The sequence below is a fragment of the Aspergillus stella-maris genome (assembly GCF_047715825.1).
Source record: "Aspergillus stella-maris strain CBS 113639 unplaced genomic scaffold BDV14scaffold_58, whole genome shotgun sequence".
Lineage (NCBI taxonomy): Eukaryota > Fungi > Ascomycota > Eurotiomycetes > Eurotiales > Aspergillaceae > Aspergillus > Aspergillus stella-maris.
The window spans coordinates 138489-158842 of NW_027396852.1; the positions used below are offsets into that span (position 1 = coordinate 138489).

The window sequence follows — 20354 nt, forward strand, 5'->3', positions numbered from 1 at the left end:
TTTCTTTCATCTTCCCATCTCTTCCTCAGTTCATCTGCCCATCAACTTCATTTGCTCTTCAACAACCGCTATCCAAGTTAGCAACATGCTCCACCTTCTCAACCTCCCAGACGAGATCCTCCTCCTCATCCTCTCCAACTTCGCTGGCCATTACATGTTCAAGGAAGAGCTGCTGGCTCTATGTTTAGTCTCAAAGCGGTTCTGCTCAGTTGCCCAGCCTTTCCTCTACAACCAATACGTCCGTGAAGTCCACTGCCAGTGCTGCCATACCCATGCCGCCCCACCTGGACGCCTTGTGCCCTTGATTCTCTTTACCAGAACGCTTATCTCTCGTCCTGACCTTGCTGCGCGGGTCCAGACTGCAAAGTTTGATCTGGCTATGGATGAGTTTGATGATGACGATGTCCGCGAGGCGGAGTTGGATGCCGATACATTCAAGGTCCTGTCGGGTGGATTTTTGAAGCTTCCTGTCGAGTTCAGGGCTGATAACTTCTCGGATGCAGTGTCTATGTGTTCCAATCCGTGGCTTCTTGTCCTGGCTGCTCACTTGCCCAATCTGCAGAACTTGCAGTTGACCATTGCGGAAGATGGTCTAAGAGACCTTGATCCATTGTTCGCCAAACTCCCTTGTCTGGGTGTCGAGCAGCCATACTTCAAAAGCCTGAAGTCGATAGTTATCAGGGACTTGGCTCAGTCCAAGAATGAGTACTTGACTATCGTCAATTCAGTCCTTAAATTGCCCCAGCTAGAGGACTTTACCTGGATAAACGTGAACGGGGACGCCTATGGCTGTCCATTACTTGGATTCGAACCAAAATCTCTCAATATCTCGAAACTCTCACTGTTCGAGGCCTGCATCAACACTGAGAGACTTGAGGCCCTAATTAAAGGCTGCAAGTGTCTCAAGGAGTTCAATTACCGCGGAAATAACTTCTACGCTCACGACATCCTCGAGTCATGCCAATTCAAGCCCGAACATCTTCTGACCATACTAGATTCGCAAAAAGTTAGCCTCCACACAATTCGCTGCAATCTCGACTGGGATGAGTTAGAATCAAGTGCGAGCAAATGTTGGCCCAAATACGGCTCCTTTAAATCCTTTACGAGCCTCCGTCATCTATCACTCGACCAGTATCCCTACGCACCCAACACCGAGCTTCCAACTTCTCTACACTGCCTAACGATCGCGAACATTGGCTTTCCGATCTTCGATGTCGTGAGATCATTGCAAGTACGCAAATCCAATGGGCCAGGGAGTGACGTGCATAATATCCTGCCGGACTTCAAATGCCTAATACTCGTACCGCGCGGTGATAATCCGACCGGGATGCTCGATGTAGAGGAGAAATATGACTGGGATGGCAACTGCGATGAGGTGAAGAAACTTGACGAGTTTGATCTTGCGTGTGACACGCTGTGGCAAATCAGTAGGGAGTGTCGCTTTTCTGTTGATGTTATGCATGAGGTTTGGGATCTGTTCTGGGAATCTCGGGAGGAAGTCGATTGAGTCCCTGACGTAAAAGCTCAGATACGACAGACCTCTATCTTTGTAGTGTCCAATTCCTCATTTACGCAAGTATCACTGGTGTTTTCGGTACCATTTGCTCTGCTTTTTGCTGATTCTGTGTTCTTGTTTTGAGCTTCAGGCCTGAAGAACCTGGCGCCCCTTCAGATGTCTAAGATGATGCCCATTGTTTGCTCTCGATTGTACGGCGAAAATGATGTCGGACTAAAGTCTGTAAAAGTATTTGATGATAGTAATTTATTCATTGACATATGGTGCAGTGGTGTTGATGATGGAAACGACGGAATGAAAAACCGTTGACCTGCCTGCCTCAACAGTCCCTCCTGTAAGGTCTGCCACCTTCCCGGGCATGATTCCAAAACATCCATTCCAGGATTTACACTTAATGAGGTAAGTGCAGTACTCGATAGAATCAATCGAGTAATGTTACCTCTGCCTGACTGCCTGACGCCAGGGCGAAGCAATCAATCGAAGACCAAGGACGTCTACGAGGTTTTACTTTGACGTTCACGCTGATCTCGTCCTTTCCATCTTATTCTTAAGCCATGAATCCCTTCAGGATGTAAGGCGCTCCATGGCTTAGAGTTGCTGAGATTAATTATTAATGCAAGGACTCGAAGACTACGAAGCTGATACTTGGCTAAACATAGTGGATCATTGCTTAGCCCCTATCTAGATGAAGCTGAGGCTTCACAGCCACCGGCTTCAGCGGATTTGCAAAGGTTCTGATTACGAGGCGTGGAATCAGACCGAGGACAGTCAATTCCAGAGACGCCAAACTGATAGAGTAATGATTATGAATCCTACCCGCGGTGACATCGTGGAGAAATATTACAAGGGACATAGGGTGATCTGCATGCAAGGAGTCAAATCCATATGGTCTGTCACGAACAAGCCCCAATAAAGTGGTCCTCGTTTATCAGACTAGCTGCGCAGCCGCTGGCTAGCCGTTGCTCTAGGCTCTAATGAGTATGAGCGCAGGGTTCTGCTATATGTCGTCGTGCTATTGATGTTACATGGAACCTTCGCCCTGTTCCCTGAGGTATTGAACTCTACTTATCGTGCTATATCCTCCGTGGGGTCACCTGTGAACGACGGCTAGTGAAAAGGCAAGCCAATGCAGCCAAGACGGAATCTCAAAAGTAAGACGCAGTTAGGGTTGCTATCAACATCATGGACATTCCTGAACAGGGGGCTGCCTTGCTGAAATTGGCCAGTAAGGTTTGAGATAATTTTGGGCGGGTGCGTCCGACGCGAAAAGCCCTAAAGTCAATCACGATAATGATTCATTGAACCCAACAAAGGAGGGGTGGTCGACGTGTGCCATCGTACAAAGCTCACGTAACCGTTGAGGCGCAGATTCCACCATGGCGCCGTTTCGGACCTTTTTGTCATTGCCTTTATTTTCTCGAAGAGACTTGGGCTTAGGCCCCTGGGTATATAGAGCCCTTCCCCGGGAGCTTTCTTCAACTCCACCATAACCAGACAATTACATCACGTCCCATATATCACCATGAAGCTTCCAAACTTTGCAGCAAGTGCTGCCTTACTTGGACTCAGTAAGTGTACTCAGGTCTTTGCGCCAGGACTTGGTTTTCGTCTTTGTTTCCCAGAATAAGTCGCTAACTAGGATAGGTTCCTTGGTTGCGGCACAAATCGATACATTCTCACCAGAAGGTCAAAATGAGATCTTCTATAGTGTCACGGCTCCTGATAGCACGGTGTCCTCCGGCTCAGGTCACCTTCTCTTCCAGATCCGCGCACCAACGACTTTCGAGTGGGTAGCGCTTGGTCAGGGAACACAGATGGCGGGTGCCGACATGTTCGTTCTATACTCAGCATCATCAAACAACGTTACCATTTCACCCCGTTCAGGAACGGGGCACGTTCCACCAAAGTACAATTCCGAAGCTCAACTTTCTCTCCTTGAGGGCAGTGGTATTGAAGATGGGGTGATGACGGCAAATGTGCGCTGCGACACATGCAGCTATTCCGCTAACTCACAATGGATTTTTGCGTACAAGTCGGGAGCGGCACTCAACTCTGAGAGCCCGGAGGCCGACATCAGCATTCACGATGATATTGGTGGAACCACCGTGGTATTGCCAAACGCCGTCTCGAAGTCGGACAACCCATTCCTCGACTACGATCCAAGCTCTCCCTCGAATCAGGGTAGTGAGATTGGAGGAGCAGGAAGCGGTGCCAGCCTTCTAATTGCTCACGGCGTTATCATGAGCATTGCTTTTGTGATTTTGTTTCCCTCTTTTGGGCTGCTTATCGCCCTTCCGATGCGCGGCGTCGTTGTCAAGCTGCATGCGCCACTCCAGGTCCTTACCCTTTTCTTGGTCATTGCAGGGATGGGGTTGGGAATCCAGATGGGAAGGGACAACGACATCATGGATGACATTCACCCAATTCTTGGGCTGATTGTCATTGGACTTCTCATTTTGTTCCAGCCGGCCATGGGCCTGCTTCAGCATCTGCATTTTCGACGTACCGGAGGTAAGAGTATATTTGCTGTTCTCCACCGATGGCATGGCCGGCTGGCCATCATCCTGGGTGTCGTCACTGGTGGTCTTGGGTTCCGCTTGGCAGGCATTGGCGAAAATCCGAATGCGCCGAGAAGTGCTGTGATTGCTTACTCTGTGATTGCTGGGGTGATGGGTTTGCTTTATGTGGCTGTCCAGGTACTTCGAGGTGTAAGAGAAAACGCTGGCGGCAGCAGGGGTCTGAATGGGCGCGAGAAATCGGCAAACTCGACAGAGGCTGGGTCGAATGATAGGATCTGAAGTAAAACAGAAGTCAATGTGACAGCGGCTAGCAGTGCACTATGAAGATAGTTAGAATGTTCTCCAAGCGGATAGTAACGACTTAACGATTAATGATAGTCTTCATATTTCGCTGACAGAAGATCTAGTAGTTGCACAATATAAAATAATTAGGCTGAAGCCTGAAGCGAGAGGAAACTCGCCGGCTGATCGCCAAAGGGTTGAAGGGAAACTGTGTTGTGGTGGCTGTGTTGGGCACTCAAGCCACTTCCTTCGTCGAAGATATCAGCTCTCGCAGGCAACCGCGATTTTTGAGAGGTCCGGGAAACGAGGCAGTCTTGGCCTTGAAGACGGCAGGGATGAGGAGGGGAAGTGCTGGCCTTGTGCAGTCGCAGGATCAATGTCCGCGTCAGCCATACTTCCAGACTCTGTCTTTCCAAATGCCCACGTTCGAGCGTCAGCCATGCCTCAATTGAGTAAGAAACATATCCTCGGAAGTAAGAACCAAATTTGGGCTCTGAGGGATGTGTACTGCACTGCTGTTCCATCTCCTGTGCTCGCTAAGCAAGCCATTGATCAGTCAGTGAGCTAATGGTTTAGGTTGCTCGTTAGAGCTTTCTGACATGGTACTAATCAACCGTGCCGAGGGAATCAACAACTCTGAGGAGGTAAAGCGAGTCCAATTGTGGGCGACATGGTGGAATGCTGTCTCATTGTTCCGTTCTTGATCTACCGGTCGTTCTAACCACCACAAGAGGCCATGCTTAAAACGTGCGCCAAAAGGATCCGAGCCAGCGGCAAACGACTGATTGGCCGCCACACGGGGGTTTCCCGGAATCCTGTCTAGATCTTGTTGAGGGTTTATTGTTGAGTTGGCCGTACTTCCTAATCAATAACCTGATGATAGTATACCTCCATTTGGTCTATGTGCAGTCGGAGTGCAGCGCCGATTTCCGGAAGGGGCGCCTGCGTGGTTAGGAACCCCCAAGCCATCCACGTTTTCACTTTACTGATCCTTCAGTTTGTATAGAGCAGGGGCTTTGGATGAATTATGTCTTGTATCCTATACTTTGTAAGATGCCCTTAACTGCAGAACATACTTTATGTCTATGCAGCAAACAGCAAACCCCGGATTGAGGCAGGGGAAGAATTGGAGAATGGAGCAGGGCAGATCCCCGGCATCTCCACACGATCACCCGTGCCAGTCTCCAGTTTCCCCCATTTTTCCCCGTCTTCTCCTGGTCTCATGGCTTTTCCTAGCCTTCTGTACCCTTGCTTTCCTGTCTTCCTCCACACTTTCCCCAGGTCATGACCGGCAAAACTTCGGCTGCTGTTGAGAGCTAGGCCTTTTTCAAACAAAGCTAGAAAAAGCAAAGCGTGTGTCGTATAAAACCTTGTTGGCCACCAGCGACCCGACAGCGACACCCACGATTGAGCTGCCATCAGAGCAGCTACCCACACTCATACCGTCAGCGACCTTTCGATACTGGCTTTGTTATACCATGCGCGACAATGACCGCAGGAGGCTCTAAGACGTCCAGCCATGGTCAGCCGGCAGTCGCTCACCCGGAGGTCAGTTGGTGGAAGAGCCCCCAATTGCGTCGCCTTAATTTTTGCCTTGCGTCCTTAATTTTCTTCTGTAAGTGCATCTTCCAAGGGCTAGCACCTGGTTTCGTATACTGACATGTTAAGCCTCCTCCAATGGCTTCGATGGCTCCTTGGTCAATGGCCTTCAATCACTCGACAGTTGGATGGGCTTCATGGAACAGCCGACCAGTACCTGGTTAGGTTTCATAAATGCAATCTACTATATCGGCGCCCTTGTCTCGCAGCCTCTCGCCGCATACTGCAACAATAGATTCGGTCGAAAGCCTTGTGTTTGGATAGGCATCATCCTGATCATAGCGGGCTCCATTCTAGGCGCTGCCGCACCTAACTCATCTGTCTTCATTGCATCGCGTGCTGTAGTTGGCATGAGCTCGGGCTGGGTTTCAAACGCCCCTGCTCTCCTGGTAAACGAGATCGCCTATCCCGAGCACCGAAGTATATCATCTTGTCTTTTTATGATTGGATACTACGTTGGATCTGTCATATCTTCCTGGGTTACCTTTGCGACTCGCGATTATGCCTCGTCTTGGTCATGGCGGCTTCCCACTCTATTACAGCTGCTCTGCCCTCTTGTTGCTATCCCTGGCTTCATTATCACGCCTGAGAGTCCCCGCTGGCTGGTTGGAGAAAACCGCGTGGAGGAAGCCCGTCAAGTCCTTGCGAATCTACATACTAGTGGTGACATTACCGCACCACTAATTACAGAGGAACTCCATGAAATTGAAGTGGCAATCGCTGCTGAGAAAGAAGCCGACTCTTCGAGTTGGTCCGACATGGTCAAAACACCTGGAAACCGCCATCGTCTGTTGATCACCATTACCTTGGGTATTTTCTCGCAATGGTCTGGCAACGGGGTGGTATCCTACTATCTCGCCATAGTGCTCGATACCGTGGGAGTCACATCCACCAGGGACCAACTCCTAATATCCGCCTGTCTCCAGGTCTGGAATCTGTTATTGAGTGCGGTTGGTGCGCTGCTGGTCGATCGGGCTGGAAGACGCCCGCTCTTCCTGACATCTGCTAGCATCATGCTTGTCAGTTATATGACCATCACTGGACTGTCGGGCGGATTTGCCTCGACTGGTTCTCCAGCGACGGGAATCGCAGTCATCCCGTTCCTCTTCGTCTTCTTCGCTGGTTATGATATTGCTTTGTATGTACCATTCTTCTCCTTTCCTCAAGTTCCCACTAACGTACTTTTGTTACCTATAGGACTCCGCTACTAGTAGCATACCCCTGCGAAATCTGGCCATTCACACTTCGATCTCGCGGTCTAAGTGTCGCCTGGCTATCCGCAATCGGCACTTTGATCTTCAACACCTTTGTTAATCCGATTGCACTTGCAGCCATTGGTTGGAAGTACTACTTTGTGTTCTGTGCGATCCTCATTTGTTATGGTCTCACTGCATACTTCTTCTACCCTGAGACCAAGGGCTACAGTCTGGAGAACATGGCACTTCTATTCGATAGGGACAGCGCACCTCTTGCTATGAATGAGAAGGTTGCGGATCGGGCCAGAACTCCTGAAAATGGGATTGAGAAGGATGCTCAGAGTGTTGAGGTGGAGCGTATTTAGTCTGAGAAGGTGATGGGATCACAGTATTGGATTGCTTGGCTTACATTATGCGAGATTTACGACCGTTACGATGTTACTTGTGTAGCTAGATTCTAAAGCCTTTGGATATATTTGATTGATGTGTTTGTTCAAGTATGCTCGGTCTTTCAAGAATTGCATAGATCCAGTATCGCATTGTTCGGAAAATGACGTACCACCTCAAGCGCGCTATCTCCGTCCGCCGAAATATATAACTGCACCTTTCCCATTTAACCACTACCAATACACCCACAGTCACCACAGCATGCCCAAGCAACTCGAACTCGAACCCGTTCAACCCAAACCACACTAACCTCGAAAAATGTACAACGCCCTAATCCGCACCCATCACATAACCTCGCGCAAAAAAGTCTCCGCCCTCAAACGCGCCGCCGACGGCCTGAACTGTTTCGCTTTGCTCCGGTCGGGCGGATGCCCGGGGTTAATGTACGTCGAGGCAGCTGAGAAGGAGGCAGTTGAGAATTGGATTGGCGCCGTGAAGAATTTGCGGTATAAAGATTTTCAGCTTGTTATGAGGCCTGCGGGGGCGGTTGTTGAGGGAACTTCGGAGGGGAGTCTGGGGAAGGAGGGTGATAAGAAGGGGAAAGGGAAGAATAAGGGGAGGGAGGAGAGACCGCTTGTTGGGCTGGAGGAAGTGGAAAGTGTTAAGGAGTTTGGGATTTTTTTGGAGCAGAGAGGGGTTTGGAATTGGTGGAGGAAGGGGATGGGGTATATTCATTGAGTTGGGTGCGGTGGTTGAACGTCATATCGAGACGTCTTTACGGTCGCGTTTGTCGACGATTACGCCTTCGAATTCGAACCGATCGATCTCCTTCACAATCGCCGGGTATATTTGGATTACAACGCTATATACACTGGGGCAACGTTGTTATAAAACGACTCAATGGATGAGCTCCGGGTGACCAGGCAGCGCCCGGATAGAGCCCTCCTGTCCTAGGTTCTCCCCGGGCATGGGCGTATCCGGCTGCACGGATAACGGCGCCAAAGGTCTCTTCTGGGTCTTCGTTATCGAGCACCTCGGGTCCCTCAACCACCCTGACCCCATGCACGTCTCGAACGCCGTCTGCAGGGCGACCTGGTCGGTCCACCCATTGATGAAGTCCCCATGCAAGCCATATCCCGTCCGGTCGCCTGTGGCATACACCCAGTTTTGATAGTCGGGGTATGGCTTTGTGTTATATATGAACTCCACAAAGAGGGAGAAGATGGCTCGGGGGTGAGACTTGGGGCAGACACCTTTGTTATAGTCTCCCACGACAGGGTACGCCACCTGCCAACGAATCAACATCAGCTGTTGAACCGGCATTGTGTCTATTTGAAGGAAAACTTACATGACTCTTGTGATCCGGACTATCGAGATTCTTGCCATCCCAGCAGGACGGGAAGAAAACCTGTGACCTCAGCTTCTCGCACGGCTGTTGCGGGAGATGCTTCGTTTCCTTTGACCCTCCATTCCGCTCCAGACACATGTGCGAAATGGCGCGTTGCGCAAAGTCAGAATCGTCATAGGTCCTGCATTCTGTCAGTCGATACACGAAAATGACGAGAAATTGTCAGCCTACTGCAGCATCGGATTCCCAGCAACCATGCGCAACCCAGCCGGTGGTGCAAGCGGATAAATCCCTCCTTCACACGCCTGCGCTCCGGGGTCATAATCGCATGCCCTGTTGAGATAATAAACGGCCTGTTTGTTGAATACCCAGCGTCAGCCACAACATTCCTTCTGCCCGCCGCTTGCATCAACCCCGGGTTTTTCAAAAGAAACATACACTAGACTCATACTCCACCATCTCAAATCCATTCCCTCCCTGACGATAAAGCGCCGGAATCCAATAATTGCTTCTATCCAGCGCAACTTCGCACGTTGTCTCGCTTGCTCTTTTCGCAGTGTCTTCGCCCATCATCCGTTGAAATGCTGTGCCTCCTGCTACGACGTGGGCGTGGGATGATTCTGCCCCGGGTGACATTATGGGATCTGAGAGTTGGGCTGTGAGGGGCAGGCAGCTGAAGCTGAATTCGTCGGTTAAGGTGCTTAGGACCTCGGACTGGTCTGTTGCGGGTGCGTTTTGCTGGAGAAGGGACGAGAGACATTGTCCCGAGAGTAATAACAGCAGTGCGATGGCGTTAAGAAAGGCATTTTGGAGGACGGCAGTGCGCATAGTGCCTGCTCGTCTATAGTCTTCAGGACTGGTTGGTAACGCCGTAGACTGGCTATTGAGGAATCCAAGGCGCAATTGAGCGTTTGTCAAGGATGCCTCGGTGAGGAGTTGAGGAATAGCTGCACTGGGAGTTTTCGTCTTGGTATCCGAAGAGCCATCCGTACGTCACACTGGTATGTTGTGCGCGCGTTTGGCATTTGCTATGCTGCATTCTTGGTGGTCTGGCCTGTGTCTTCGGATAAGAGATGCAGATGGTGCGACTGGTCTAAGTGGAATGCGCAGGTGCAGGTTTCGAGGCCTTGGCCTTGGTTCGCGAATACCTTGATGAGGGTGAAATTTGTATAATATGGCTAAAATCGTGAAAACCGATACGGTCCAAGAAAATGCTTTCAGTCATAGGACCGCGGCCCTGAGTGTTCTAACTGATCTAACAGTCATTGAAACATTAACGCCTAGTTGCGCTATATAACACCTCTTATGGTTCTCTATGTACATATTTCACAATCATACAACCTCCGGTAGACATCACTAACGCTTTATATGGGCTTAATCCCCGCCAGTAGGCGGATTGTTCCCAGGGGGCCAGTTCGGCGCGGGATAACTCAAAAGCTTACAGACATCCCTCCTCTTAATCCTGAAATCATCATAAAGCTTCATCCAGAGATCTCGATCGCGACAGCCACTCTCATGCAATGTGCCGGGGTTATTCTTACATTTTGGCAGAATATCAGCGAGCATCTCGTGCGGCCACATGACCCAGGGCTTCGGCAGCGGCCAGTCGGAAAAGTGTACGAATTTGGCTTCTGCGAGAACCCGGTCGGGATCCCAAACTTCGTCGTCGCTACCTAGGAACGCGGTGTGATTTTGGGTTCGGAATTCACCTGTTATGAGGCCGTATTGTTTGTGCGGTAGGACCATGGCAGAGTCGCCGTAGAATTCGTTAAGGATTTCCATGTCGTATTTTGTTCGTGAACTCTTGTTTTCTTTGTCTTTCTCATTTGCGCTCTCACTCTCGCTATCGCTGTTGCTTTCGCTTTCGCTCTCACCCGTGCTGGTGCTGGTGTCGGCTTCCTTGCTGAGCGCCGCGTCTAGGAGGGTTTTAAAGCGGCGGTAGGAAGGCTCGATTACGACGAGGAGGGAGGAAAGAGTCCTTTGCTCGGGTAGGAGCCAGTACGCACGAGGCATGGCGACAGGCGTATGGGGGAGGAAGAACAGCTCGTCCATGTTCTGCAGAACGAGGATATCGGAGTCGAGGTGAATGACTCGTTCGTACTCGGTTTCGGCGAAGGCGAGCAGTTTAGATATGCTTTTTTCCCACGTTTCCTCGGGTCCTGAATATGAGTAGATCATGTTAGCGTCATCAATTGTATGCCGCAGTGTGATTTTTCGTAACTAGTTGGTCCAACGCACCTGCATCTGGTTTGATCATTTCCAGCTCGATAGGCACCAGCATAGCCTTGTACCTATCCCTTGCCATCCTGAGCAACTGGCTGTCTCGGTCATGGTCGCTTTCCACAATGACATCCCATTTCTTCGGGTAGTATAGCACACGCTGTGCCCGACTTCCAAGTTTCTCTAGCGCATCGAAGACAAGGACCGCGTTGCAGAGGTACGGGCTGGAGGTGGCATATTGGGTATACGCGTAGCGAGTCCAATCGACTCGATCTAAGTTGATATGTGGTGTAGCTGATGCGGGCGCTGGTTCTCGTCGAAGGAAAAGAACGAAGAGGATGAAAACGAAGATGAAGGCCCAGGTCCGGATGCGTCTTAGTTGGTGCTTGACTATAGCGAAGAACGGTTCGTCGGGAATGTCGAAGAAATCAGCCTCGGAATGAGCTGAGCTCTTCCGGCGATGAGTGGCCATGAATAGCGAGAATGTTGATCAATTGACCGTGGGCAAAACTTGCGAAGAGGCCCATCTTGAGACTGAGAATTGCGGAGGGTCTCTGGATCCGCGTACGCAAATGTTGCTGCTGCCCCCGGACGCCGCATGCACGTGATCTCTACGTTCTATGAGCAGAGGCACGTTAGATACTGCTTCAGCGTTTCATTTACTCGTACATATTTCTTCTAAGTCTGTCTAAATTCTATTCATTGAGGTCGAGGCGAGCCCGGATGGTTTTGTCATCAAACGGACCGCTCTCTCCGGCATAATTACGAAGTGCTTCCACAGTCATCAGTCGGCGTGGCGCCTTTCGACCAGTCAATATCTCAAACTGCGCAATTGCCTGTTCAGCAACATTGTCGAGGCCATCTACTAAGACCCATTGACGCTCGGTATCACTACGGAAGCGGCGCATTTGGCGGAGCAGCGGCGTATCTAGAGGATTGTAGGCGAACTGTCATGCGTTAGTCAGACATTCGAGGCTTTGATGAAGGACAATCTCGTACCTCAAGAACTACACCACCAGTTGGACTCCCCAGCCATTGCGGTGGCATCTCAAAGTTCGCTGGAGGCTCGTCTCTGTTGGGGTCGGCCGGAACGCACGATGCAATCATACACGGAGGGCAGACATTTGAAGGCCACTCGTCTTGCAAAGACCTAATAACACACACTACTTCGGGTGAGCCTACTTGAGAGGCTGCCCACGAATTGAAATGTCGAGCGACGCTCTCTGCGCGGGATAGAGTTCGGTTATAGATGTAGATTTTCCGGCAACCGAGTCGAAGCATGGCGTAGATAGCGGCGCGTGCCATTCCGCCTGCTCCAATAACAAGCCCAGTGGTTTTTGATGGGCTGATGGCGTTGCGAGGAGAGAGATTGCGGTTGAGGCATGTCATGATGCCAACCCAGTCAGTATTCTCACCATACCATCCCAATACCGGACCCGCCAGGTGACGGCGGCTCGCTTGCTCTTGTAAAGGGAACATTGTTCCATCTAGCTGGCCACGGAGTGGCATGATTGTGTTGATCGCCCCAATAGCTTCAGCATGGCGGCTCTTCGCCGCGAGCTTCTGAAAAACTTCAACCCTCCAGGGTTGTACCACACTGGCGCCTCCGAAATTGGGATTTCGGCCCAGCTGATCTAGAACTGCCAGCGTTGGTTTCTCTGGGATACTGTATGTATGATCCATGCCACAATGCCGAAAAGCGGCATTGTACATTGCAGGCGATAGACTATAGGCCACGCTGCCACCAAGAATATAGAATTGCAACGGGTCTAGCACATAGCTTTGGAATAAAGCCTGCACAGCGTCACGAGCCAGAATTTGTGGGTCGTGCTCACTCTTGGTTCGACACTCGATTGCCGGGTGCGAGACTGATGTGAGAATTGGATTGAAGACTTGAGATGTCCGCCCAAGGCTGCCGATGTTAAAGGCTATTAAGGGTGGATGGTCGCCGGGCGGCAGAGATTCAACCTTGTTAATGAACTTGGTGATGGTTGTATTATCGTCGCGCTTAGTCGCTACGCGAAGGATGCGGACGAGCTGGCACCCTAGCCCGGTGGCGTCAAGATAGGCCGATAAACACTCTTCGTCGTCCCAGAATATGCCGGAAAGTGGCTCGAAAATCCGCTGTCCAATAATCTTAGTCATGCCCCTGTTTCGAATGGCATCCTCGATGAGAGTGTTATCTTGGTTGAGGTCAATCACCAGGTACTCAACCGCCAACCGTAGTGCGTGTTCCACAATTTGAGAATTCACACCACGACCATCCTCCGAGTGCGCTTTATTAGCGGGAGTACCCAACGCCTGGTTATCTATTGACAAGATTATCGGCGCATGCGTGTTCCTCCTAAGTACTGAAACCTGCTTGCTAATGGTCATGGCCATTTCAGAAGTCCAACAATCGACACATAGTTCGATAGCATCGCCTCCCGATTCAAGCCCCGACAATTTGACTCTGTTGTGAAGTAAATCAGAAGAACGAACAAATATAGCATACGTGTAAGACCGCAGCTCCGGAGGGGTCTCCAACAGTACGAAGGGCGAATCATAGCTGGAATGGCCGACATCAGTGCCGGTAACGAAGCGAACAAAACGCGTAAAGTCTTCTTTCGCATCCTTTAGTTTAAAGGAATAGCCGACTGAACGTCGGTCTTGCGTTTCGTCGTCGAGCTGGGCGGAGGAGCTTGAGCGATCCTCAGTATTATAGTATTCGAAGTTTGAACAGGTCCGATGCAGCGAATCACCTTCACAGAGCAATTTTACGGCTTGGTCCTCCAGGCTCAACAACTTCTGGATGCGATCCATATCTCGGGCTATGTATATCACTGGGTTCGTAGCGCAGAACTGCCGGAGATAGTCCTGAATGGGACGAGTCAGGCTGCCGAGACCACATTCAATAACGCAACGCGAACGATGATTGTCCAGCATCATCTTGAGAACTTCAATATCACGCTGCTGAAAGGCCTGGCTTCCATAGCGCTTTAAATACTCCTGTCGCGAAAGCCCGGTGGTCTCCTTGAAATAGTGATCCTCGGTGATAAAGCGGCGCTTCAGAGCAGTAGCCGCGACGAACCCCAATGATCGTTTCCCACTCCCGCGAATGCCAATCAGTACAAGGGATGCCTCGGGGTCAACCTTGCGATGCTCAGCTGTGTGGGTGCGAAGAGACATTCTGGCGCTATTGTCAGGCGAAAGTCGAGCCCTCTTTCTTGGGTTATAAGATTGACCATTCGAATGGGTCGCCACGGTGAACAAGTTTGCATGCGATTGCCGGTGTGTAGATATTGGCTCCATCATGTATCAAGCCCGGACTTCATCGCCCATGTGTCCATATCTGTGAAGTGATCTCAACCGGAATGTCAGCGCGATGTGCTAGCGGAGGATCTGAAAAGGGCGAGGACGGAGGATGGCAGCTGTCATGCTGCGAATGGGTTCGTGGGAAGCGCGGAGGGGCGGGAGAGGACGAGGTCCGGGGCAGCCAATGAGCTAGGAAACGGACATGGCTGGGGGGGATCGTATAACCCCAGATGGGCAGACATGGGTGGATCGAAGCCGGCAAGTCGAGAAGGCTGATGAAGAGCTGGCGTGCAGAAGGCCAAGAGCTCCCACAGTTGCCTTTGGTGGCGCTGCCCCAGGTTCCCGGTAAAGGTCTTAACCGCTCCGCATTGCAGCTCTCCAGCTTTCCTCAACCTGCCGACTCGGTATGCCGTTCACGTCTCATCCTACTTTGCTACTTTGAGCCCACAATTAGCCAGTCACCACTGCTTCACAGACTTCCACCTCAATCCACAGAGTAGAGCGTGTGTGGGGTGATGCGGACTGCTCCATGCCACTGCTCGGACGTTCTATTATTCTGTAGCTATGAGTTTCGACTTTCGGCGGATCTCAGGCCGAGTAAAGTGCCGATGACCGGCGGTTCAGTTTTAGGAATCCAGGACAAGTGATTTGCTCAGTCGAGTCTTGCCGGAGAATTTCCAGCAGTCTTTGGCATGTCGCCCGGAAGCATTCCGAGAATCAAGCTCGGATGTACCGTCCTGTGTAACATGACCAACAGTAACTGCCCAAAGTTGGCTGTGTCCAGCTGTGTTAACTAATGGAAACTGGCGTCGACCAGATACTGGAGAGATTGTGGAGACGTGGGGTTGTGGCATGCGCCCGCAGTCTCAGTCTCAGCTCTCTTAATGATTTAATCGCTTCTCGGGCATCTTCATCCACTTCCCGAATCTCGCCCCGAACCCCCCGGCTCGAAGCCGTCCCTGCTTCCTGCTCCCTGCTGTCTCTGTCTGCGATGGGCCTGGCCATTCTTTTTCTCCGGCTTCTCAGCGGGGCCCAAGGAGCTTCAGTCGCGTATCCCAGCTTGCCTAATTCCAGCTGACTTCTTTCCTCCCTTCTTATCGTTTGGCGATTTGAAATGCGCCCCTGTCTTGCATATTCGGCTATTTTGTAATCCATACTGCGTCTGGATTATTGGTAAAGTGCAGCTAGCTTCTCTCCGCTAGTCTGCGCTGCATGGCTGGCCATTTTTCCGACAAGTGATCCCTCAATGGATGAGGGTTCCGACTCCAGGGCCCCTCGGCGCAAGAGGGTTTCTAGAGCCTGCGACAGGTGTCGCAGCAAGAAGGTGGGTAGATTGCTCTTGCTATATTCTCACCGTACCCAACGTAGCTGACTCTCTGTTGGTCCTAGGACAAATGCGATGGCCTTCGTCCTTCTTGCTCCGCCTGCCTGGCTTCTGGTCAGGTTTGCTCCTATGACCCCAACGCGAAGAAGCGTGGGTTACCGGAGGGCTATGTCCGAGGCATGGAGAAACTGTGGGCCCTCGCCATCTGCAATATCGATGGATTCGAAGATACCATGCTGTCTCTACTTGGGACGACAGCCGACTCAGTCGGTCGGAGGGATAGGTTGATTTCCCTTTGGACGGATGACGGCGCCTCAGAAACATTACATGAGTCTTGGAAGACATGTCGCCTGTACAACGCTTTTGAAAAGATGCTGTCATCGAGCTCGGATTCATCAAGTCCTCATGGGTCGGGGAAACGCCCCCGGGCTGATAGCGGACCTATTTTGAATGGAGCGAGGAGTGAATGGGGATTTCGCATAGATCGAAGTTCCACTCCTCTGTCGCAGGATGCTCCCCGCGTTGTGGAACCTGGTGATGCTTTCAGTAGCAAACGACCTCGACTATCAATGTCGATGGATAGTCAGTCTTCACCAGCAACGAGCGGAATACAATCTCTCCAGCTGCCGCATCATGCCTCTCAGTTATTGGACTTGTACTTTGCTGCCACTCATTCTTGGTTTCCTATCGTTGCGAAGCACAACATCCTCAGAGCGTCTTATCTCTACGCAAATGCTCCATCGATAACGTTTGTCAGACAGTCACCAGGATCCGGAGACCATGCCGCCTTATGGGCGCTTCTGAGTTACACAGCATCCCTATCTCGGCCGCAGTCAGATCATGAGCCCTCGGGAGCTTTAGCCAGAACCAAGCAATTTTATGTGGTGGCTCGCAGCCTGGTTCCTGCGGAGACAGAACACTACGAACTTGGACATGTTCAAGCTCTTTTACTATTGACGTTGACCAATATCGGATTCGAGGATTGGACTGCTGCTTGGATGCTCAGTGGCCAGGCGGTTCGCATGATTATGGCTATGAATATGAGCACTTTCAGCGACGCACGCAGGTCTGAGGAGTCCAGACAAGGGAAAGCCGTGTTCCTCGGGTGTTTTGTTGTCGACTCGCTTCTATCATTTCGATTATCCCGAAGACCCAGCATGCATTCGCGGGATCTAATTGCTGTTGGCTTGCTAGAGGAGGATGGTTTGGAAGAGTGGAACTCGTGGGCTGATGTTCTGCCCATAACAGGCAGTTCTCAGGGAAAGAATCCACCCCGTCGAGGTCCTCTGCTCTCTTTTAGCTGTTTCAACCGCTTGGTCGAGTTGGCCAGCGTCTTGAACAAGATTGCTCGAGACTCAATAGCAGGGCCTGATGCTTACATTTTTGCCCAGCAATTAGTTGCGGAGCTCAAGCAATGGGACGACCGTCTTCCACTCGGATGTCGATTGATCGGTCCTGAGAGCATCTATCCAGAACGACACTCCGCCTTGTTACCGCATCAGACCTACTTGGGCCTGACGTACGTCGCTACTCTTATTTCACTTTACCTCCGTATTGCGCCTCAAGAACAAAGCATGCACCGCTCCCAGCGACCTGCCACCGAAGGCGCAAAGAAACTGCTCTATCGCGCCCTGCCTATGATCTCTCAACATCTGGAAAACTTTAATATCTGCAGTCTTCCTCCCCTTTTTGAAATGTCTCTGCGCACCATCGCCGAACAGGCAATGTTGCTTCGCAACAAGATCGAAAGCGACTTGTTTCCTTTTGGACGATGGGCGGAAGCGCTCGTTCAACGTACATCTGAACTCAGTGCGACTTGGCCGGTCTATCGCACATTGACTACTACGATTGAACAGTGGTATCACGCCAGAAATTTATCCATATCATCATCTCAGTCCTTGTCCAACGCTGCAGAGAGCACCACGCCAAAAGACATGTATAACCATACAAATCACAGTCCATTCGAGAACAGCTTGCTATCTTCGGCAGCTACAGAGCGACAGAGCTTCAGTCGCGACACACCAGCCCCAATGCCGCCCCTCTCCAGGCGAAACACGATTGACGTCGTTGGAACCGACTTCGCCCCGTCCCCAATCATGGGCATCACCATGCCCGCCGATGCGCAATACACCCCTAAAGAAACAGTCACCAAGTCTTCAGAATTACCTCCTCGCTCTTCTTTCAGGCCTCAGCGCGTCAGAGCACCATCCTCAGCAATGGACATCACAGACCCTGCAAGCGAGCTAGACGCAATGCTCCACGCACCGACTCAGACTCAATCCCATCCTCAACCTCCAACACCAGACTCTTCTATTTCCAACTCCATCGCGTCGGGATTATCTGCTGCCTCTACGACAGTAAACGAGCACTCGCTACTACCTGACAACCAAGTGCTTAATGGTGACGCCGGCCTTGACGCTATCTTCAAAGACCTCGCTTATCTCGACACAACAGAGTGGGCGACTAGTCGTGAAGCCGGGCTAAAGGATTTTGGTTTCATGGATGACACCACGTTCCAAGAGTTTTGTCATGATCCGGATCGTCTTGCGGGGTCGCAGCCATTAGTGCATCCGCCTTCCATTGCGGATATTTGGCCGCCTCCCGGGTTCTTTCCGGAGACGTTTCGAGATTCTGGCGGGGAAGTGGAGGACTGATTGGGGCAACGGGGTGTGTCGCATTTATCGTTCTTGTTCCAGAGCTTCGTTGTTATGATACCCACCTGTAAAAATTGAGGTCGAAGTGATTGACGAGTTAATGGATGTCTGTACCACGCTACTAGCCTACGCAAGCACATAGTTCTATATAGATGCATAAACACTGATCCTCATTGACTTGTATACAAGAACTCCAACTTGCGATAATCGCCCACAGAACCTAAACAATCCGAGCTCTTCTACCCAGTTATGAATTGCGTCTTCGTGCATTTGCCTGCACGTTTCATGAGTGCCTTTACTCGCTTTTGGATCCAGCCTGAACGGACTCCTGGCCGGTAAAGGCCGCCGATAACTCTCTTGGAAATAAAACATCCTTCTCCAGAAAAAGAAAACTGAAGACAGCCCGCGATCATGAAGCATCTTCGCTCGCACTCGTCAATGCTCATCAGGATGTCGGTATCGTCGTGCGACTGGAGATCAGGGGAAAGATTATCCCAATTGTCTTTTCTTGACCTGCTAGCATCGTACACTTGCCATTTGAAGATATCCTTGTGCAATATGACGGAATCTTTCTTCTGCTAAGAGAAACCCAAATTAGTATGTATCAACAACTACCAGGCGTTCTGTGACCGTGGCTTACAGGCCTGGACCACTGCTGCTCGAACAGCCACAAGACTTGGATATCAGTCGGAGACATATGGTGGAAGGACACTGCCGGATAGCACCAGGGCTCACGACCAAACACTTTGGTGAATGGCTCAAACTCCCAGACGCTGGACGAGACCAGCAGTGGCCACGACCAAATGAGTGGTACACCCGTGTCGATAAGGATCCGACCAAGGACATGATCCCCGGCCCAGTCGTCCGCCGTCATATTCTCGACAGCCATAAAGTTTTCCGCGTGATACTTGGCGACCAGCTGCATAGCAGGATTGGATAGCACAAGGCCCGCGCCACCGTATGCAAAGATCGCACTCCCCATTTGCATTGGAGCACCAAGGTACTGAGGTTTTTTGTGGTCCATTCGAGATAGCCAGCGAACCATATTCCTCCATATGATATACGTATCTGCCTCAAGAAAGATATACCAATGAGCATCTTGCTTAATGGAAAGCGCCTCGGAAATCATTGGCACAAACTTCCATTTATCGAGTTTCCATCCGGGGTTACCAGGCTTTCCAAGAGGGCCGTTCTCATCGTCCATCCAGTCTTCCGCAGTGAGGCCTTCCCGACCCGAGGTAAGCAGCCTGTTGTAGATGTCAAAGTCTGTATTTGTCTGCCTTGTAGCTTGGCTGACACTGCGCAGAACGTCCCGCGTTTGCACCCCGAGGATATGCTCTTCATAATCCGAGATGACAGCATAGTGTTGAATGCAACGGAGTGTTGTCTCAAGATGTACAGGTACCTTCTTAAGAGCTTCTGTAGCGCCCGTTTTTAGAACGACTAGGATGTTCTCCATCTCAGGCAGGTAGCCACAGGCAGCAGTATTATTCTGGCCAGGGTTGAATGCTGCATTATTCTCTTGCCAGTCCGTGGTGTCAATTCCATATCGGTGATACCAGTTTAGTCGAATGAGGACGTAGATAACGAATACACCCAGCAATGTAAGGACGACCGAGGTGCAGTACCGTAGGCAACGACGGGGTAATCGCAGAGCAAACATCGAGGATCACGATCGTCCAGGACAAAGAACAGCAAAGGCGAATTGTATCGTCGAGGAGATCATGGCGCCGTGGATGCTTGTGCAATGGGCTGCAGTCGGGAGTCCATCGAGAAGGCGCGACCGTCTCGTCGAAACCAGAACTCAGAAGGCATCAGATACATTGCCAAAAGCAGTACAAGGTGCACCCATTCTAGGGAAGTCAAGGAAGAAAGATTGTGTCAAACTTTTGCATTTTCAACTGACAACGGATAGAATCGTCTATGTGTATGAAGAGCCATCATGGCGGAAGGCATATTCAAACAACACCTAAGCTCAACCAAAACAATGCAAAGAAACCGCCCTGTGAAGCTCA

The 20354-nt window shown here is 50.9% G+C and overlaps 9 protein-coding genes across 9 annotated transcripts; 5 read left to right on the top strand and 4 right to left on the bottom strand.

The window, feature by feature from the left end:
• Positions 1–85: 85 nt before the first annotated feature.
• Positions 86–1507, top strand: BDV14DRAFT_203354 (F-box protein; the record flags this gene model as incomplete). Its single annotated transcript, XM_073774266.1, has 1 exon — positions 86–1507. The coding sequence occupies one exon, from the start codon at positions 86–88 to the stop codon at positions 1505–1507; it is 1422 nt and encodes a 473-aa protein (XP_073624855.1).
• A 1531-nt stretch (positions 1508–3038) lies between these two features.
• On the top strand, positions 3039–4314 carry BDV14DRAFT_203355 (cytochrome and DOMON domain-containing protein; the record flags this gene model as incomplete). Its single annotated transcript, XM_073774267.1, has 2 exons — positions 3039–3084; positions 3161–4314. 2 exons carry the CDS (start codon positions 3039–3041, stop codon positions 4312–4314), a joined length of 1200 nt encoding a protein of 399 aa, XP_073624856.1.
• A 1185-nt stretch (positions 4315–5499) lies between these two features.
• BDV14DRAFT_114149 (general substrate transporter) lies at positions 5500–7595 on the top strand. Its single transcript, XM_073765739.1, has 3 exons — positions 5500–5932; positions 5986–7054; positions 7114–7595. The coding sequence occupies exons 1-3, from the start codon at positions 5806–5808 to the stop codon at positions 7475–7477; spliced, it is 1560 nt and encodes a 519-aa protein (XP_073624857.1). The 5' UTR covers positions 5500–5805; the 3' UTR covers positions 7478–7595.
• A 135-nt stretch (positions 7596–7730) lies between these two features.
• On the top strand, positions 7731–8429 carry BDV14DRAFT_114158 (uncharacterized protein). The gene has a single exon (XM_073765740.1). It carries the CDS (start codon positions 7818–7820, stop codon positions 8235–8237), a length of 420 nt encoding a protein of 139 aa, XP_073624858.1. The 5' UTR covers positions 7731–7817; the 3' UTR covers positions 8238–8429.
• Positions 8397–9675, bottom strand: BDV14DRAFT_203358 (DUF1996 domain-containing protein; the record flags this gene model as incomplete). The annotated part of the gene is made up of 4 exons (XM_073774268.1): positions 8397–8786; positions 8848–9028; positions 9079–9200; positions 9286–9675. 4 exons carry the CDS (start codon positions 9673–9675, stop codon positions 8397–8399), a joined length of 1083 nt encoding a protein of 360 aa, XP_073624859.1.
• Positions 9676–10053: 378 nt separating this feature from the next.
• On the bottom strand, positions 10054–11609 carry BDV14DRAFT_179518 (nucleotide-diphospho-sugar transferase). Its single transcript, XM_073769774.1, has 2 exons — positions 11086–11609; positions 10054–11006 (listed from the first exon to the last, which is right to left on the bottom strand). Exons 1-2 carry the CDS (start codon positions 11537–11539, stop codon positions 10222–10224), a joined length of 1239 nt encoding a protein of 412 aa, XP_073624860.1. The 5' UTR covers positions 11540–11609; the 3' UTR covers positions 10054–10221.
• A 32-nt stretch (positions 11610–11641) lies between these two features.
• BDV14DRAFT_179520 (repressor protein) lies at positions 11642–14111 on the bottom strand (the record flags this gene model as incomplete). Its single annotated transcript, XM_073769775.1, has 2 exons — positions 12067–14111; positions 11642–12014 (listed from the first exon to the last, which is right to left on the bottom strand). Coding segments are annotated over exons 1-2 (2177 nt in total), but the record flags the coding sequence as incomplete, so codon positions are not given.
• A 1407-nt stretch (positions 14112–15518) lies between these two features.
• Positions 15519–18411, top strand: BDV14DRAFT_114169 (putative C6 transcription factor). The gene is made up of 2 exons (XM_073765741.1): positions 15519–15685; positions 15751–18411. Exons 1-2 carry the CDS (start codon positions 15608–15610, stop codon positions 18337–18339), a joined length of 2667 nt encoding a protein of 888 aa, XP_073624862.1. The 5' UTR covers positions 15519–15607; the 3' UTR covers positions 18340–18411.
• A 167-nt stretch (positions 18412–18578) lies between these two features.
• Positions 18579–20002, bottom strand: BDV14DRAFT_203362 (uncharacterized protein; the record flags this gene model as incomplete). The annotated part of the gene is made up of 2 exons (XM_073774269.1): positions 18579–18917; positions 18980–20002. The coding sequence occupies 2 exons, from the start codon at positions 20000–20002 to the stop codon at positions 18579–18581; spliced, it is 1362 nt and encodes a 453-aa protein (XP_073624863.1).
• Positions 20003–20354: the final 352 nt, after the last annotated feature.

Coding starts and splice junctions, on each gene's coding strand:
- BDV14DRAFT_114149 (XM_073765739.1), top strand. CDS start 5,806: ATGACCGCAGGAGGCTCTAAGACGTCCAGCCATGGTCAGCCGGCAGTC. Junction 5,933..5,985: donor TGCGTCCTTAATTTTCTTCT/GTAAGTGCATCT, acceptor TGACATGTTAAG/CCTCCTCCAATGGCTTCGAT. Junction 7,055..7,113: donor GCTGGTTATGATATTGCTTT/GTATGTACCATT, acceptor TGTTACCTATAG/GACTCCGCTACTAGTAGCAT.
- BDV14DRAFT_114158 (XM_073765740.1), top strand. CDS start 7,818: ATGTACAACGCCCTAATCCGCACCCATCACATAACCTCGCGCAAAAAA.
- BDV14DRAFT_179518 (XM_073769774.1), bottom strand. CDS start 11,539: ATGGCCACTCATCGCCGGAAGAGCTCAGCTCATTCCGAGGCTGATTTC. Junction 11,007..11,085: donor AATGATCAAACCAGATGCAG/GTGCGTTGGACC, acceptor ACTCATATTCAG/GACCCGAGGAAACGTGGGAA.
- BDV14DRAFT_114169 (XM_073765741.1), top strand. CDS start 15,608: ATGGATGAGGGTTCCGACTCCAGGGCCCCTCGGCGCAAGAGGGTTTCT. Junction 15,686..15,750: donor ACAGGTGTCGCAGCAAGAAG/GTGGGTAGATTG, acceptor TGTTGGTCCTAG/GACAAATGCGATGGCCTTCG.